We start from the raw sequence: 16785 nt of genomic DNA on the forward strand, positions 1-16785 counted from the left end.
ACTTTGCTGCAACAAACCCTTACTCAAACACATCGTAAGCACATAACTTTGCGTGGCTTCAGCAGACCGAGAAGGCCAGAGAGTAATCAACAGCAACAGACAGCGGCAACGACATTAGCTTTGTCTCACTATCGCCGTACAGCGTGGCAACAGCGGCCAGAACAGGGCTTGGATGCGATACACCAATGTCGTAATGCCTTGTTCCACGTTCCCCCACAACGCAAGGGTCTTACGCACATGGGTGAAGCTGGCATTTCTAAGCGGGAAAGGACAAGCTTCTCGGGAAGTTTTTGCCCTGTCCATGGATAGCATTCTGGAAGGCCCGACGTCGGGATGAGCCAGGAAGTGACAACTCGAGGCGTTGCAGACTGGTCGGCTCCTGACTTCGCCTTGCAAGATGCGACTCGTCTTGCCTGTTAGGCGTCAGAACCGCAGCCACGGCCTCCTTGGATCTTCAGATGCTCGGGGCCAAGCTGCTGTCAAATGGCGGCATCAGTCATCTGGAACCGATGCCCAGGGTGATCGGGCAGCTTGGCGGTTAAGCGTGCTGCATCGGCTTGCCTGTTGTGGCACAAAGTCTTGCGCAACCAATGACTTGGCAGTCCCTTTTGACGCCCGTGGAAACTGATGTGCGTTGGCCTCGGGCGACGTACGGCACGTACGGTTATGTGCCTACCCTCGAGTATTTTGGGTTGGTGGTACAAGTATCGGCCGGGGGGGGGTGGGGGGGGGGGGGGGGGGGGGGGGGGGGGGGAGAGGATTGGTTGTCCTCCGCCGATGCAACCACCAGCAGAGAGCCGGGGCATCGATCTCCTGCATCCTTCGTCTGAAGTACCGAGCCACCTTCATTCCAGGCATTGCGGGTGGAGGAGGGCTCGGAAAGAGGAGGAGAGGCAATGACCTGAATTCCTGCTACATCTCAACCTGACCGCCAAGAAAGTGTCTCCAGGCGTGAAACGCGAGATTTACAAATTGAATCCCAGATGAGAAAGAAAAGGGCCGAGGTGGTATTGTTTGAATTTGAGAAACCAGTTTAGCCCGTGATGGACGGACTGACGGGACGAGCCAAGTCGGTTCGAATTCCAAAGACAAGAAAATTCATCGGACAAGAGATCAGGGCCCCGGCGAGATCGTGGGAGAGGACGGCAATCTCGCATATTTCTTGTGGCACGGGTATTCTCTGGTGTCGTTCGTAGTACTGGAATGGATGTTTTGGTGTAGCGCGAATAGTTGAATGCATGCCATATGCAAGACAAATAAATCTTACAAAGTAAACGCAGAGTGGCTTTCGGCATGCATGGGAGCCTGGAGAGGAGGGTAGTGACAGCGGGAAGTTTGGAGAGGTTATTCAGTGGATATCGCACTGAAATGCCCCGGGTCTCGTCTCGTCTTTACCGACTCACCTTGTGGGAGTGTCAGGTGAACTTCGGTGAGCCGGTACGGAACTACTGGTACTCCGGTAATACTTACATAATCGCCTGACCCACACAAGCTTCAACTCACCGAGCTCTCACCGATATCACCGAGGACCCTCATCCCCACTAACCTCCCTTCTGTCCCCAAAAATCCGCCGCAGAAACCATCACAGCAGCGCAGACTCTATAAGCCATTGCGCCTCCACAATGGCCATTATCCCCTTCTTTCCTCCGTAAAATCTATCAAAAACAGTTGGCAATCCAATCCCAAAAACAACCCCCAAAAATGCTCGCCCGCACCCTCCGCGCCGCGGGCACAAGCCCAACCCGCTCGAGCTCCCTCCACAATCAGCTCCGAACAGCATGTTCCTCCTCCTCGTCGGCCGCCGAAACCGTTCCCGCGAGCCCCATCCGCGTCTTCCGTGACGTCTCCGCTCTCCGAAACTGGCGCCGCCCGCACCAGGTGAACTACCGCTCCGTCGGTCTCGTCCCGACCATGGGCGCCCTGCACGAGGGCCACCTATCACTAATCCGCGCCGCCGCGCGCGAGAACCACCACGTCGTCGTCTCGATATACGTCAACCCGGCGCAGTTCGGCGTGTCGGAAGACCTGGCGTCGTACCCCGTAACCTGGGCCCGCGACACCGAGATCCTGCGCAACCTCGACCGCGAGCTGGCCGACGACGGCGGCAACCTGGGCCGCGTCAGCGCGGTCTTCGCGCCGACGACCCCCGAGATGTACCCCTCCGGATTCCCCGGTCAGGAGCCGGGCAGCAAGGGCAGCTTCGTGACGATAACGCCCGTCGGCGAGGTGCTGGAGGGCGCGAGCAGGCCGACCTTCTTCCGCGGCGTCGCGACGGTGTGCATGAAGCTGTTCAACATTGTGCAGCCGGAGCGCGTGTACTTTGGGCAGAAGGACGTCCAGCAGACCGTCGTCATCAGGCGCATGGTGGAGGACTTCATGCTCCCCACCGAGGTGGTTATCGGCGAGACGATGCGCGAGGCAGACGGGCTCGCGCTGAGCTCGCGGAACGTGTACCTCGGCGAGCGGAGGCGCAAGGTCGCGACGGTGCTGAACCGCGCGCTGAGAGCGGCGGAGGACAAGTACAAGCAGGGCGCGCTGGATAGGGAGGCGATCCTCGGCGCGGCGAACCAGGTCGCTGCGGATGTGCTGTCGGAGCAGTCCAAGCTTGCGCCCAGGGAGAGGGTCATGTTCGAAGTGGACTACATCTCGCTCGCGGACCCGGACTCGATGCAGGAGATCAACACGGTCGTGCCGATCAAGGGCGGAATCCTCAGCGGCGCGGTCAAGATGCTCCCCGTAGAGGAGCCGCAGCCGGGCGAGGATCTCGGGCATAGTGGCGGCCCGTCGGTGCGACTTATTGACAACATTATTCTTAAGCCCAATACCCAGTAAAATACGTTACGCTAAAAGGAAAGCTGGATGTTTTTTTTCCGACAGGATGTCATTGACATTGGGAGGTGTGGTGGTTTATGCAAAAGAAGAAAAGGGGGAAGAAAACAAAAAGTCCTAGGACATAGATACCAGTATTTGGACTTAAGATAACTACGTTATAATCATATCATACCCGCTCTACACGTTTACAGTAACACAACATTTACAAATGCGCGCGGTTCTCCAGTGACCTGCGCCTCCTCTGCTCCTTGATGCTCTTCTTGAGCTGTCTCGCGTCCTCGGCACTCAGAGTCGGCGAGGCACCCTTTTTGTCCGTATTCTTAGCATCCTCGAACAGTTTACGGCCGAGGAGATCCGTGAGACGCAGCACGCGGGTGCTGACCGTCGCGCCATCGCGACGATTCTTGCCTTCGCGGCGACTCGACGCAATCTTCTCTGTAAAATCCCAGAGCCGGCCGGACGCGTTGAGGACGCCCGTCTCCGGATCGCGGGAAGGACACCACTCGGGATCGAGGCGCAGGCGGGGCGGGACCTTGGGATCCTTCGACTTGACGACCTGGACGATGCCCTCTTCTTCGAATCGTTGAAAGGCATTCTTCAGCGTCTCTTTGTTTACGGCTTCGAAGTAGCTGAGATCGCCCTGGTGATAGAGCGTCTTGCCGAGCTGGGACATGTCAGTTCATATTCGAAGCCATGATATATCATCTCCAAACTTACCACCTGCGCACTGCTTTGGGCTTTGGCAACCTCAATCCAAATATCATCCTTCTGACCTAGAGGCGGCGCCAAGCCCATCAGAGAAACCGCCGCGAGCCAACTAGCCTCGATAAAGGGCCAGATGAGGAAGCAGTAAAAGTCGTAATTCTCACGTCCAACCGTTCTCTCGTGGTCCGACAACCCTACTACGGTAACCTTACCCTCCTCGTCTCTGTGGAGCTTGAGCACCTTGTCAGCTTCGAGGTCGCGCAGCGTCTTTTCCAAGTTCGCCGCCAAACCCTCGCTAGGGAAAATGAACTCGCCACGGAACAGTGAGGAAAGGAACTGAATTTGGTCTTGCAACTCCTGGAACGAGATGTCTTGCATGGTAGGGCCGCCTCCCTGCTTGACCTTCATGTACATGGCAGCGCTCACAATGGCTTCCGAGATGAACAGGTGGATGGTCATGTTGCGGTAGAAGGACAGCTGGAACCGGTCGACGGCATAGTAGGTAGGCTCCGGCAAGTCTGTCACGACACCAACCAGATCCTTACCCAGAACCTCAAGACCACGCTCAATGATATCGGAAAGGGGTGCGTTGCCAAAGTGGGCGACACGACCACCTTTCGCTCGAACACGGTCAGTGAGCCACATGACACGACGCTCAAGCTCGGTCTTGCCAACGCCTCTTCCTCTCAGAGTGAGCAGAACTGTTCCGATAAGGGCAGTGGGCATGACGACTGAAACATCATTGATATCCGACAAGACCTTGTAACCCAACGTACGCAGAAGCTTCTGTCGGATAGCAGTATTTTCGGGGTTTTTAGTGTCGAGGTTGAGGCCTGTCGGCAACCTGGCCAGTCTCACAAGTTGCTCGTTAATAAAACCACGCAAGCTCCAGGGCTCGTGGAAGCGGACGTCTACTCTGCCTAATCTGAGGGATAAAACTGACGAGCCGCCGGAAACAAAGTCTGCCAGGTTTTCCTTCTTCTTTGGTACACCAAGCAACTCGGTTACGTAACCCTCGGTCTCGATGACCTTGTCGTACTGTGTGCTTACAGGGCAGATGACGGCGTCCTCTACTCGGCCGGAGAGAATACTATCGAGGACAAAGTTGAGAATTCCGAATTTTGGCGGCAACAGCTTGCCAGTCCGCGACCGGCCACCTTCGATAAAGCACTCAAAGTTATAGCCTCCCTGCAGAAGGGTGTCGATATATGTTTGCACAAGGGTCGTATATAAGATATCATCGCCGAAAGATCTCCGAATCCACATAGCTCCGGCGTGTTGCAAAAAGCTCCCGACCAGAGGGAAGTTGAGATTGTCACCGGCGACGACAACAGGCAGTCCAAGTCCCAGGCGGTAGCAGATGAGTTGTAGGGAGACGTAGTCGACATGAGATCTGTGACAGGGCAAAAATATGATGCTCTGCTTCTTCTTGGCAGCCTCCTCGGCAACTTTCCTCAACCTCAGAACTTCTTCACTCGATACATGGATGCCTTGGTGATATGCCCGCAGCGTCAATTGCGTAACAAGGTAGTATGCGCTCCGGATGAACGTCTTGCTCTCAAACTTGCAAATCATGTCATCAGTCATCTTCTCGGCCACCTCCTGGATTCCAGACTCGATGGCGGCTCGTCTGCGCGCGCGCTTCAGGTGGAAGTCCTTGTCCTCCTTGTTCAATAAGCCTTCCTTTTCTTCCACGGCGATGCGCTTCTCGGCAAGGTCGGTGATGCGCGACTGCAGCAGGGGCGCCGATAGCACTGCATCTTTGATCTTGTCGCTGAAACCGGAGTAGAAGATGGGTTGGCCGATGGCATTATCATAAGCGCGCCAGCCGGTGCCGGAGACGTAGAGGGAGACTTCTCGAAGAAATCTGGCGGCACGAGCTAGTCAGTCCCCGTTCCTGGATCCAACAAAAAAAAAAAAAAGGAGGCGTTAAGGGTCACACTTACTGTAGGGGTTCGGAGCGGAAGCGTGCCATGTGCTTCATGAGGGCCTCTTCCTTCTCGTCATCGCGTGGTTGGGACGGCTTGATATAGCCACTGGGTTGCAGTGTGATTTGGTCGCCGAGGATCTTCAGATCCGGTGCGGAGTCGTCGTTTTTAGCCATTGTGGCGGCAGGTTTAGGTGTATTGGTCGTCGGTGGTGTCTCGGTCGTCAATCAAGGAGAGGGGAATCCGAATTTGGAGGCTACTAGATGGTCCGAAGCAGGCCGTTCAAGATCCTTGCCATTGCCGAGTGTAATCGAAGAAGACGGCGGAAAAAGGGGGAGTCTTCTGCAAAACAAAACCGCAAATGACGTTGGAGATTGACGGTCTGCCGGCGGTGGTGTGTGGAAGACGAGGATGTACCGGACTAATTTGTTTATGTCTGTAGTAGTAGTGGTGGTGGTGTCGGTGCTTGTTCTCGTGGCTCAACACCGAGTCCAAGACCAAGGGTCGCAGCGTCATTGCCGCGGCACATGTGTTACGCCCCGAATCTGTTGGTTAACAAACGGAGCCAGGAAGCTAGCCCCACACGGTACAGTGGGATAACCGCTTAGTTAAGTACCAAGAGGAGTAACCAATGGTGGGGGAACAGGGCGGAAGAACTATATACCGGACGAACTTTCTGGGGCTCTTAGCTTTGGTATAGGTCTACTACTCTCTTTAACACTATCTTACTCTTATATGTATTTCTCTTACTCCTATTTTCCCTATAGATATATTTATTCCATTTTCTTTTTTCATATAAAAGTATAATATACTTAGTTCAAACCTACCGTCTCAACATATAATAACCCGGGTGGCCTAATTATTTTGTTATTATTATGTAAAAAATCTTATATTTATTTTAAAGACGCTTGCTTCATATTGATTCTCATGAAGACGGCTTAGGCTGGCTGAGAATAACATCAATGACCTTGTGGTCGTTGTAAGTAGCAACGGTGCGCTCACACAAGGCAGCAACGCGCTCCTTGCTCTGCAGGCCGTCAGGGCAGATGAGCCAGATGACGTTGGTCATGAAGGACCGCCGGTACTCAATCATGACCTCCGGGTCGTTATGACGGTCAAACTTGGGTCCGCCAAGCCGGTGAAGCGTCTCAAGATAGTAGTCAAGAATCTCCATCTCGTGGGCGCGGCGATCCTCGACACTCAACATGGCCGTCATGTGGTAGACAATATCGTGGAAGCAGGACCCGAAGTGAAAGGCAGACCAGTCCAGGAACCCGATGCCGCCGGCAGGTGTAAAGTAGATGTTGCCAATATGGGTATCGCCGTGTAGGAGAGTGCGGAATCTAGGATTGCGCTCGGCGTAGTAGCGGTCCAGAGCCTCGTTGCACCGCTTACCGTCCATCAGGTATTCGGGCAGCTGGGGTCGCCCGGGGGTCCGTACCACCTCATCCCACGGCGTGCACATGAACTTCATGGCAGGGTCGTAGTTATTCCAGATCCCTGAAGCCGGGTTAGTGCAGAACAAAAAAGAAAAGAAAAGACAAGAAAACGTGCTGGCGGGGATCTTACAAGGATGATCCTCTTGGCTCTGGCCCCAATATTTTGCATGCAGACCCGCCAACTGCTCGACGCCGTTCATGACCTTCTCAGCAGGGTAGGAGGCGACCTCGGCGGGAAAGGTACAGCCCTCGCTATCGAGGTCGGTCATGATGGCAATGCCCTGCGTCTCGCTCGTGCCGCTCCACCAGCCCTTGGGGAAGACCATATGGTCCACGGTGGGTGCAATCTTTGTGAAGAACATGGCCTCGCGCTGTGCCAGGCTCACAGTCCAAGGCTGTGCCTCTATCATCTTGGGGTCAAAGACGCCCTTAACGCAGACATGCGTAGGTCTCTCGTCGCTGCTCTCATCTTCGTACGTGATGGTATAGAACAGCTTACTCGCTGTGCCCCATATGTTTCGCGTATTCTCAGCCGATTTGACCTTATGGCCAAGTTTGGCTCCGAACCACTCGGGCGTCAGATCGGAGGGAAGGGCTGGAAGCTCTTCACTTGCTGATCCGGACATTATTGCTTTCTTTTGACTGTGAGATTTTTTGATAATTTTTCTATTGTTTTCGTCTGCAGTGTCGATGCAGTAAAGATCGTGGCTCGGTAACGACTGGGGATATTTAAAGAGCGGCTCTCTAATCAGTTTCCTACTTGTCTGCGCTTCTCGTTTATTGGATTACCTAGATCCGCTCTGAACACGACGTAAGCTTACAACCCTACACACCATCTTTGCTGCACAGCTTTCCCACTTGGCACTCAAGCCAATCTAAATAAGGCAAATAGTAGTTGAGTAACCCTCGGGAGATCTACCTAATATTGATCGCTTAGAACAATGTTCGACACTTACGGTAACGTTTCATACAGGAGGCCTTGGCTGTAGAATATATACTGCAAAGGGCCTAGCCTGAGTCATAAAGGTCGTTTTTAATACAACGGAAGGGAAGATCGCAACGGAACACTCTTATCACGGCCTCAAAGAATATCGGCGCCGACGACGCCGGCTGATAATAGGACTACGGGTCCTGTACAGCTAAATCGGCTTAGCACTCTCGGAAAGCATGCCCCGCGCAATGTAGACGAATAGTTATGTCTAGAACGGCCGAGGAATTCAAGAGAAAGGTAATAAGAATACCTACCTAAGTATACCCAGCTGTGAACTTACCACTTTGTAATTATTGTCCGCCTATATTAGATCTCTAAGTTGTAGTCTACTACCTATTACTAGGTGTTCTTAAAGTAGCTCAAGGAGTTTAAAGCAAGGTAGAAAATTAAGCTCGCTACTTGAAAATTAAAAATGAATTCGTGCTTGCTCCCATGGCCCAACACCGAGTCCAAGGATCGCAGCGTTATTTTGCCGCGGGACATTTTAGGTGGACCGTTTTGAGGTCAAGTACCATCCACGCCACTAATGCGGAACCGCGCCCGCCTCTGGCTTGAAACGAGCTCGACGGTCATTTTGGTGCCTGTAGCGTTTTCGGCATGTGAAGGCCATGAATACTGCCGCTGCAGATTCCGCTGGGCAGACATGGAGAATTGGCCAGTGAGTGGATGGGGTGGGTGGTAACCAATTTACGGGTATTACAACAGTGTGAGCAGTAACCTTACAGCGGGTACAGTGGCTGGCAGGTAGGAAAAAGGAACATACCTACTACGTAGTACAGTAAGGTAACTGGATACCCTGTTATCCGTGTCCAACGCCCAGCCGGACATCTCATCCTGGCTCACTCTACCCCACTAATAGCCACCCGCCCCAGAACCTGGAGGCACTAACATTTAATTTTCCTTCTGCGGGAAACTGGATGCGCTTTTCTTTTCTGCAGACTCAGTCGTCGTCATTTCCAATCATACCTCGCCGACGACCACTTCTTGCGCCACAACACCAAATCCTCGTGGCCCTTTCGAGGTATCAAGACATCATGGCGCCCTCAAATCAACCGATGACTCAGGCTCTCCTTGCCAGAGCGCATTCCCCCGATACCGTCAACCGCATTTTCACAGACAAGATCCAGTATCGACCTCTCTACCTCCGACCGAGCTCCCCTCCTCCATCGAATGCGCGCACTTCCCGTCGCAAAGCCCGCGAAGACGCCAAGAAGAAGCAAAAACTCAAGCCGAAGCCCCTCTCCGCCCGTGAGCGACGTCGACGCGGCCTGTACGAGGTGCCCCGCGAAGGCCAGAAATACGCAATCTTTGAACCTCTCCGCCGCCTCTGGCTCGGCTACATTGAGGAAATCCTAGGCTCAGAGCTGTACGGAGGAGGAACCGGCGCAGCGGCGAAATTGACTGCGGCAGAATTCCACGGGGCTGAGGTCGAAGTCTCTCGCAGCTCCTGCCCAAGCCGCGTCGGGATCAAAGGCATCGTTATCAAGGATTCCAGATTCGCCTTTGAGGTCATTACGCCCAAGAACGAAGTAAAAATCGTGCCAAAAGAGGGAACATGGTTCAAGGTCGAGATACCGGTCAAGGAGCCGGGCGCCGATGCTGCTTCTGAAGAAACGTCGCGAAGATTTGTCTTTGAGGTCCTCGGTGACCAATTCCTCATGCGCGGCGCGGATCGGGCCAACAAGAAGTTCAAGAACCACTACTTGAAGAATATTTGAGTTTCAAAGCTGTCAAGGATGTTAAAACACACACACACACACACACACACACACACACACACACACACACACACACACACACACACACACACAGAGGCGCGCCAATGGTTGAAGTGTCGGGCACGGGATTTGTCTGCGGCTAGAAAGCCGAACAGACGTCCTCGCCGCCGCTTTTGAAAACGAGCGGGACAGCTAAGTGGCCACGGCTACAACCCTGAAGCTAGCTTGACATAAATGTCTCTTCCTACCAAGCTGCCAACAAAAGGTCACGCGCAGCTCTTGCCAATGGCGACAGGGAAAGGCATAGATCTCCCGAACCATGTGTGAAATACACACCGGGCAAACCAGTACTAGACCTGTTCAGTCAAATTGGAGGTGAGGGGCAGTAAAGTATGTTGGTGAAGATGATCCCTTCAGGACGTGGATATCCCCTCTCTTCAAAACGGATGCCTGCCTCACGTATCATGTCAGGCACGACTGTGGAATAATTACTTTAGACGCCTCACCGGCGATATCGAAGGTTAAACTCAAGAAAATATAGCACATACCCCAGCGAGACGTACAGTACCAGCAAACTTCCTCCCGCCTTTCTAATTTGCCTTCAATTTTTTTTTCTTTCTTTTTTTACATATTGGTCTTAATGCTGTTATTGTAAGCCACATCATTGGTCCATGATGTAAGATTGAATGAACCTTCTCGCTATATTTACAGTACTATATGTTTTGACTAATTCTGCGTAAGCCCTTGAAGGGGAGCGATCGACTATAAGTAGGCATAATATTTAGAAGCCCATAAGTGGAAAACTATAGAGTGCACTACAGATTGCCTCATCAAAGCATCCATCAACACAGATAGAAGGAAAGTTACGTCACGTAGGAGGAACAAAAGTGTCAAGTTAAAGAAAAAAAGAACTCAAAAAATTCAGAAGCATGCTTGGGGCGGAATTTAACCGCTGTAACTCCCCGAGGTGTGCTCGAACCACCAACCTCCAGATTAACAGTCTGACGCGCTAGCCAATTGTGCCATCGGGGATATGCTTGTTGATGGAAATCTCAGCGAAATCAACGCCTATGTTGCGAGAGGGGTCTGCAGCTCCTCCAGTCGCACGGCCCCTGCTCTTTCCCAGCTCCTAAGACGAACGAACCGAATCATTGAAGCTCCAAATGAGTTTGAGATGTTCCTTGACCAACTGTTCTTTGCCCAACCTACACCGTCGATGTGTTCTGCAAGAACCTTCGAAGCAAAAGGTTAATTGAGCCAAGCTCCAATAACTTGCCTAAACACCAAGATTGTGAGGCAATAGACTCAGCACACGTTAATCGACACCCCGGTGATATAACAGATTGATTGTGCTGGTGCTAGATTCGGCTACGATGATGAATCGCCGATACAGAAGAGACAACGGCATTTTCCTCGAGACAGGCCGTGCCACTTCACGGAATAGGATGGTCAGTTACCTAATTGTGGCTACCTGAATCCAAGAAAAGCAACGCGACGCGTGCGGTCACCGCCTATGACATCAGAGATTCATCAGACTTCAGCTCCTCTACGCGCTATTCTCCCTACTAAACAAACCTTCCTCATTACAGCTTCTTCTCTTTGGAAATTTCTCCTGGAACATTAAGTCAACCAATTGACCTCTATCGGCCTCAATTGATATAGAACAAGGGCTTTTCACCTCATAGACCTTCATCATCACCATGGTTACCACTCGAGCGGGAGACCACGCCGACGGCGCTGCCGATACGAACGGCAAAACGGATGCTCCTTCTGCCGCAGAGAAGCATACCATCGACCAAGATGCTGCCAATGCATCTCCAAATGCTAAACGTGCAAAAAAGTCGGACGACAACACTCGTCAGACTACCTTGGAAGAGAGCCTGGAGAAGAACGATGACAGAGATTTGAAGAAGACTGAGACGCAAGAAGGGGAACCAGGCGCCAATGATACTGAGATGAAGGACAGCGAAGAGAAAGGTGCTAAGGAAGAGTCTGTTGAAGATTCAAAAACCGAGACGGAGAAAAAGAGTAATGGGAATACCGCCGAAATCCCTCACGAGGACAAAAAGGTCCCATCCAACATCCTTGAGAAAGGCATCATCTATTTCTTCTTCCGCGCACGCGTCAATACCGATCAGCCTGAGGAAGTCGACGACATTGCTCGCAGCTACATCATGCTCCGCCCCATCGGCGTCGACTCCAAGCTCGGTGACGGTCCAATTGGCGATGCTGGCAACACTCGGTTGCTGGCCCTTCCCAAGAAGGTTCTCCCAGAAAGCGGCAGAGATCGCTTCATGGTTTTCGTTGAGAAGTCTGGTGCTTCATTTACCGAGCTCAAGGAACAGTTCCTCTCCGGCACCGAGAACGAGACCAAGAGCGGTACCTCGCACGTCCCTGCTGCTACTCCGGCAGGCGAAGGCGTTTATGTCATTACGACCACCGGTAGAGAGACACACCTGGCGTATATGCTTACACTTCCCTCTACCCTCGGCGAGGTCCAGGAGGATTTGGGTCTCAAAGAGCAGGGTAGCTTCATTCTGAGCACCAAAAACCCCAAATTCCCCGGCCCTGCGAATGCTAGATTGCCAGAGGGCCCCGAGTTCTCCGAAAAGTAGGCCTTATTCCGGGAAACATCATGAGGGAATTACTAACAATAATCTTAGAATCCAAGAGGAATTTCGCGACCTCCGCTGGATGCCATCTAAACCGGAACACCTCGACTTTCCCAACGCTCAGATCCTCTTGATTGGGGAGTCTTCAGGGCTCAAGAAGGCCACGGAGCCTCGAAAGAAGGATATCAAGGAGGGCAACGAAGAGCCAAAGGATGTTCTCGAGGAGATTGAGGATGAGGACACCCAGAGAATGCAAAATCTTGCTGACGACGACTCAAGCGCCATTTTTGCCGACTTGCAGGCCCGAGCCAAGGACTACCCCAAGCTGCAGACAACTTTTTAGTCACTCTATTGACTGTACCATGTAGCTTTCCAATAATTCTCCAAAAGTCTCTTCCGTCAGGTTTCAGGCGTCAACCTAGGATTGTTTGGCAGGGACTGCTTCCGGGAAAGTGTAAGGAGTACTGCCGCTTCGTGGCGAGGAAGTGTTTACGGTGCTACCTGTTAGTAACTAGCTCAAGAGCTCATTTTCGTCAAAAATAGCGACTGGTGCGCTTGTTGTGTTGGAATAGCATAAGTTAACGCAGGTTTACTTCAGGTGATGGCGATTTACACGCCCGAGATCATCCACGATGGCAATGGTGGATGTCTTACTACCTCCGCATTGCCATCGAGTTCAGAAAAGACGTCAGTCGCCCTGGATTGTCAATCGTACCGTGTTCCACTTCGCCTTTCGGTCAGTATTTAGCATAACAGATTGGCTCATCATGCTTGCCGCTCAAGTGAGATGTCTCATAGCAGATCGTCGACCTGCAGATTAGCTGTCTCGCCCCCGCAGCTGAGCAGTCTTCCCATCCACTGGTTGATGTAGTGGAAGGTGATTTGATCTGTACCACACCGGAAGGGGCCAGATTTTGTGAAAACGCAACCTTTTTCATATTTTGACTCTGCAGCGATCCGAACCGGGATACCCGTTAGTTCGAAGACCGAAGCGAACCGGCATTCTGACCAATCTGTTATGTGGACAACATGACGTTTTAGTACGAAGCGGCAGCATGCCTGCAGCGGCTTAGACGCTTGTCTACAGTTGTTGACGAATGGGGCTTCCCGCCATCTTAAACTTACATCAACAACTGAGACTTGCAGCCGAACTTCAGTCTTACCTCCCTTTCAGAAAACCGATGTGTGTCTCGGCGTAACAAATTATCAGCAAAGCCTTTTCCCTCAGCAAAGTATCGCGATGAGGTGAAATACGAAAATGAGAAAAAGCAATGATCAGTTCACGTCATGCACCTGCCCATAGAAGCGCCTCGGGAGGCGATGCTGCTGCTACGTAGCAGTTGTTACTTTCGTACCCGCAAATGATGCAGACTAATCCCTACAGCATGAGCTGAATACCTTGGTTTCTCGATGGACATATAAGACCGATTTGAGGCTTCTTTTTTTTTTTTTTCTTTATGGTTAGCCTCTCCGAATCACAGAATCTGGCCTCAGTTTTTAACCATTTTCAAACTTGTCTTGATCGATCTACCCACAGCCGCATTTCTTCACATTTAAGAACCTCCAACATGACCGGGCCAACTACCAAACAAGCCTTTCAGAGCCAATCCATCGGCCACTGGCTCCCCAAAGACCGCAAAATGATCTCTCAATGGGTCTCTCAGAAAGCCAGACAAGCCCTCCAGTCCCCGGGCAAGGGTCTAGGGAAGCTCCCTTCGCTTGGCCCAGGCCTTCCATCCGCCGGTTCGGGCATCCCATACCTTGACTCAAGCCTCACAGAATTCGCAGAGCTCGTCATCAACAGCCCACACCTCTTCATGCTGGGGAACAACATGTTCACCGAGGCCTCCAACCACTACCCCAAGGACCCAGCGGGAAACTGCGCCATAAAGTCTTTCAACGAATTCATCTCCGTCTTGAGCTTAGTGGTGCAGTCGGGCCCGGAGTTCGTTGACAAGACGGACCCGCCCACAGCCATGGGTCTCATCGGGTTTCCCATCAACGCGATCCTCGATTGGCCCATGGGCACCGAATCAGGATACCAATTCTTCCGAAACCCCGAGGTCAATCTCGCCTTGGGCAAAGTACTCAGCACCTGGGGCGAGTTCCTGGGCTCCCTAGCCTCGCAGGCGTGTCTTGATGGTTGGCTATCCAGCGACGCCTTGGAGATGATCGCAGCCAAGGGGAACAACGGCAAGACAGACTACACTTTCCAGGAGCTGTTTAAGTGCAGCCCCTCGGAAAAGCACTTCGGCTTCAAATCATGGGATGAGTTTTTCGTCAGGCAGTTCCGCGACGGCGTCCGTCCCGTCGAGGCCCCGGACAACGGCGTCCCAGACCTGAAGTTCCCCGACCCGACCCTCGTCATCACGAACGCGTGTGAGTCGGCGCCGCTCAAGATTCAGACCGACGTGAAGGAATCAGATAAGTTCTGGCTCAAGGAGCAACCGTACTCCCTCGAAAACATGCTCAACTACGACCCGCTGGTGCCGCAGTTCGCCGGCGGGACCGTCTACCAAGCTTTCCTGAGCGCGCTGAGCTACCACCGCTGGCACTCCCCCGTCAGCGGCAAGATTGAAAGGATCGAGCATGTGCCCGGGACGTACTACAGCGAGAACTGGTACGAGGGCGTCGCCGGCGCGGAGAACCCGGACCAGGCGGATCCCGCGGCGCCCAACTACTCGCAGCCGTACATCAGCTCCGTGGCCACGCGCATGATCATGTTCATCCAGGCCGATAACCCCAAGATCGGGCTGATGTCGATCGTCTTCATTGGTATGGCGGAGGTGTCGAGCTGCGAGGCCGTGGTCAAGCCGGGCGACAAGGTTGAAAAGGGGCAGGAGCTGGGTATGTTCCATTTCGGCGGGAGTTCGCATTGTTTGGTGTTCCGTCCAGAGGTCAATATCAAGATGGTGAACCCGGGGCCGTGGGATATGGACCATGAGACGAACTTTCCGGTGAACAGCGCGCTGGCTGTAGTTGTTTGACCTGTTGCCGGCTATGGTGAATAATGGTATCATGGAAGGGGAGTGGCGGTTTTTTTTTTTTGGTTGAATATAGCGATTGTAGGGATTCTGCCATGTTGACGCCGTCTTTACCGAAATGTTTGGTGTTTAATTCTTACGTGATCTTTCGTTATTTGTTTTGCAGCTTCCGCCAACTTACGGATTCTAGCCTCGACTGCTTCTCGCAGCTGTTTCTCCATATATGTTGATATCTATTATTGCCGTTATGCTTACTGACCGCCGCGTTTCCTTTGCTGCTGTTTGATTTGGCCTTGGAAGTGTGCTCAGCAAGTCACTCTGATGCTTTTAGCAGCACAGAGTTTATTCACGCTGAAATTAAGGATGGAAGTGAATACACCGTGAATTGCGAGCTGCATGCTGGTCTGCGTTCAGTTTCCTCCGGGGGCTTTGTGGCCAGAAAAAAAAAAAACTCGAGTTGCATCAACTCAAACTTTAGTCTGTTATACTAAGGTACCCAACAATGCAACATAGTTTGTATAGTCTTATGATAGCCATCTCGAGTAGAAATTCGCCGCCTTTCAACGTGATTTGGGGGTACAGAAAGCGGTTTTCTGTGGAAATTTGTACATCCGATACTTCAGTTGGGGATGGCTATGCATTGTATGCTGACATGTACAATCCTTACGTAGAGATTCTATACGGTAATGGCCCCGTATTATACGTTATAGGGATGTCGCATTTAGTTGATACAGGATGTGGGATCGCTGCTGGATACAAGGCGAACCGGACACGCTAGCTTTACTATTGACACAATACACCTATGTTTTGCATGCAAAGAGTTTAGGTATGATCAAATGAGTTTTAACTTCGCCGGGCCACCTGATGTAAGCATACAGCTTTTGTGGTTTATTCTCTGCTACACTACATCCCACGACGTAGTACTCTATCCCCTCTCTCGCCCCCTCTATGCACATACAACAGGCCCCAGTAACACCGACTTCTAGTCAAGCGAGTCCATGCTTAGGCCTCAACTGGTAGGAAAGAAGGATTCCAGTTGAACGGACACTTGGCCAAGGTGCACACGCAGCCCGCATCCTTGGCGACAGGCTTGCATATGACTGCTTGTTCGGACAAATCGCAGCAGCAACACTGCACCTGAGTCGCGGGGTCCGCATTAAAGGGGCACCCGATTGGCAGGGTGAAACAGCCGCCCGGTTCGGGGACTCTACAGACGTAGCCTTCGTGTGCAAGGCTGCAGCCGCAGCAATCCGCGTTGGGAAGGGGGTCCTGGCGTTCCGCGAGAGGTGAGGCCTCAATGCTGGCCGTGACGGTGAAGACGGCGAGTGCTATGTTAAGGAATTGCATTATGTGTAGAGCGTTTTAGTGGAAGATGAAGTAAATCAGATAACTTGTGTGTTGACGTTCCTGTATAATTGATGATGATTATAATCTTAATGTTTCCTTGAAGCCCCTGCGGCTTATATAGTTGGACTTCTATATTGATTGAACATCTGTTTACAGTGAGTATATACCTATTAGTGACACAGCCCAGCTTTTCATCCTTTTTACCCCATTAGGTGGAATCTCGGGCGCT

General features: G+C 52.2%; 7 protein-coding genes across 7 annotated transcripts; 4 read left to right on the top strand and 3 right to left on the bottom strand.

The window, feature by feature from the left end:
- Positions 1 to 1701: 1701 nt before the first annotated feature.
- On the top strand, positions 1702 to 2832 carry CTRU02_202590 (pantoate-beta-alanine ligase; the record flags this gene model as incomplete). Its single annotated transcript, XM_036720005.1, has 1 exon — positions 1702 to 2832. One exon carries the CDS (start codon positions 1702 to 1704, stop codon positions 2830 to 2832), a length of 1131 nt encoding a protein of 376 aa, XP_036588706.1.
- Positions 2833 to 3034: 202 nt separating this feature from the next.
- CTRU02_202591 (glycerol-3-phosphate acyltransferase) lies at positions 3035 to 5641 on the bottom strand (the record flags this gene model as incomplete). The annotated part of the gene is made up of 3 exons (XM_036720004.1): positions 3035 to 3496; positions 3550 to 5404; positions 5484 to 5641. The coding sequence occupies 3 exons, from the start codon at positions 5639 to 5641 to the stop codon at positions 3035 to 3037; spliced, it is 2475 nt and encodes an 824-aa protein (XP_036588707.1).
- A 749-nt stretch (positions 5642 to 6390) lies between these two features.
- CTRU02_202592 (aminoglycoside phosphotransferase) lies at positions 6391 to 7530 on the bottom strand (the record flags this gene model as incomplete). Its single annotated transcript, XM_036720006.1, has 2 exons — positions 6391 to 6965; positions 7035 to 7530. The coding sequence occupies 2 exons, from the start codon at positions 7528 to 7530 to the stop codon at positions 6391 to 6393; spliced, it is 1071 nt and encodes a 356-aa protein (XP_036588708.1).
- A 1282-nt stretch (positions 7531 to 8812) lies between these two features.
- CTRU02_202593 (Ribonuclease P protein subunit p29) lies at positions 8813 to 9613 on the top strand (the record flags this gene model as incomplete). The annotated part of the gene is made up of 1 exon (XM_036720007.1): positions 8813 to 9613. The coding sequence occupies one exon, from the start codon at positions 8813 to 8815 to the stop codon at positions 9611 to 9613; it is 801 nt and encodes a 266-aa protein (XP_036588709.1).
- Positions 9614 to 11313: 1700 nt separating this feature from the next.
- Positions 11314 to 12568, top strand: CTRU02_202594 (uncharacterized protein; the record flags this gene model as incomplete). Its single annotated transcript, XM_036720008.1, has 2 exons — positions 11314 to 12224; positions 12277 to 12568. The coding sequence occupies 2 exons, from the start codon at positions 11314 to 11316 to the stop codon at positions 12566 to 12568; spliced, it is 1203 nt and encodes a 400-aa protein (XP_036588710.1).
- A 1114-nt stretch (positions 12569 to 13682) lies between these two features.
- Positions 13683 to 15212, top strand: CTRU02_202595 (uncharacterized protein; the record flags this gene model as incomplete). Its single annotated transcript, XM_036720009.1, has 1 exon — positions 13683 to 15212. The coding sequence occupies one exon, from the start codon at positions 13683 to 13685 to the stop codon at positions 15210 to 15212; it is 1530 nt and encodes a 509-aa protein (XP_036588711.1).
- Positions 15213 to 16211: 999 nt separating this feature from the next.
- Positions 16212 to 16556, bottom strand: CTRU02_202596 (uncharacterized protein; the record flags this gene model as incomplete). The annotated part of the gene is made up of 1 exon (XM_036720010.1): positions 16212 to 16556. One exon carries the CDS (start codon positions 16554 to 16556, stop codon positions 16212 to 16214), a length of 345 nt encoding a protein of 114 aa, XP_036588712.1.
- Between the last annotated feature and the right edge of the window lie 229 nt (positions 16557 to 16785).

This window comes from Colletotrichum truncatum (assembly GCF_014235925.2).
Source record: "Colletotrichum truncatum strain CMES1059 chromosome Unknown Contig_0001, whole genome shotgun sequence".
Taxonomy (NCBI): domain Eukaryota; kingdom Fungi; phylum Ascomycota; class Sordariomycetes; order Glomerellales; family Glomerellaceae; genus Colletotrichum; species Colletotrichum truncatum.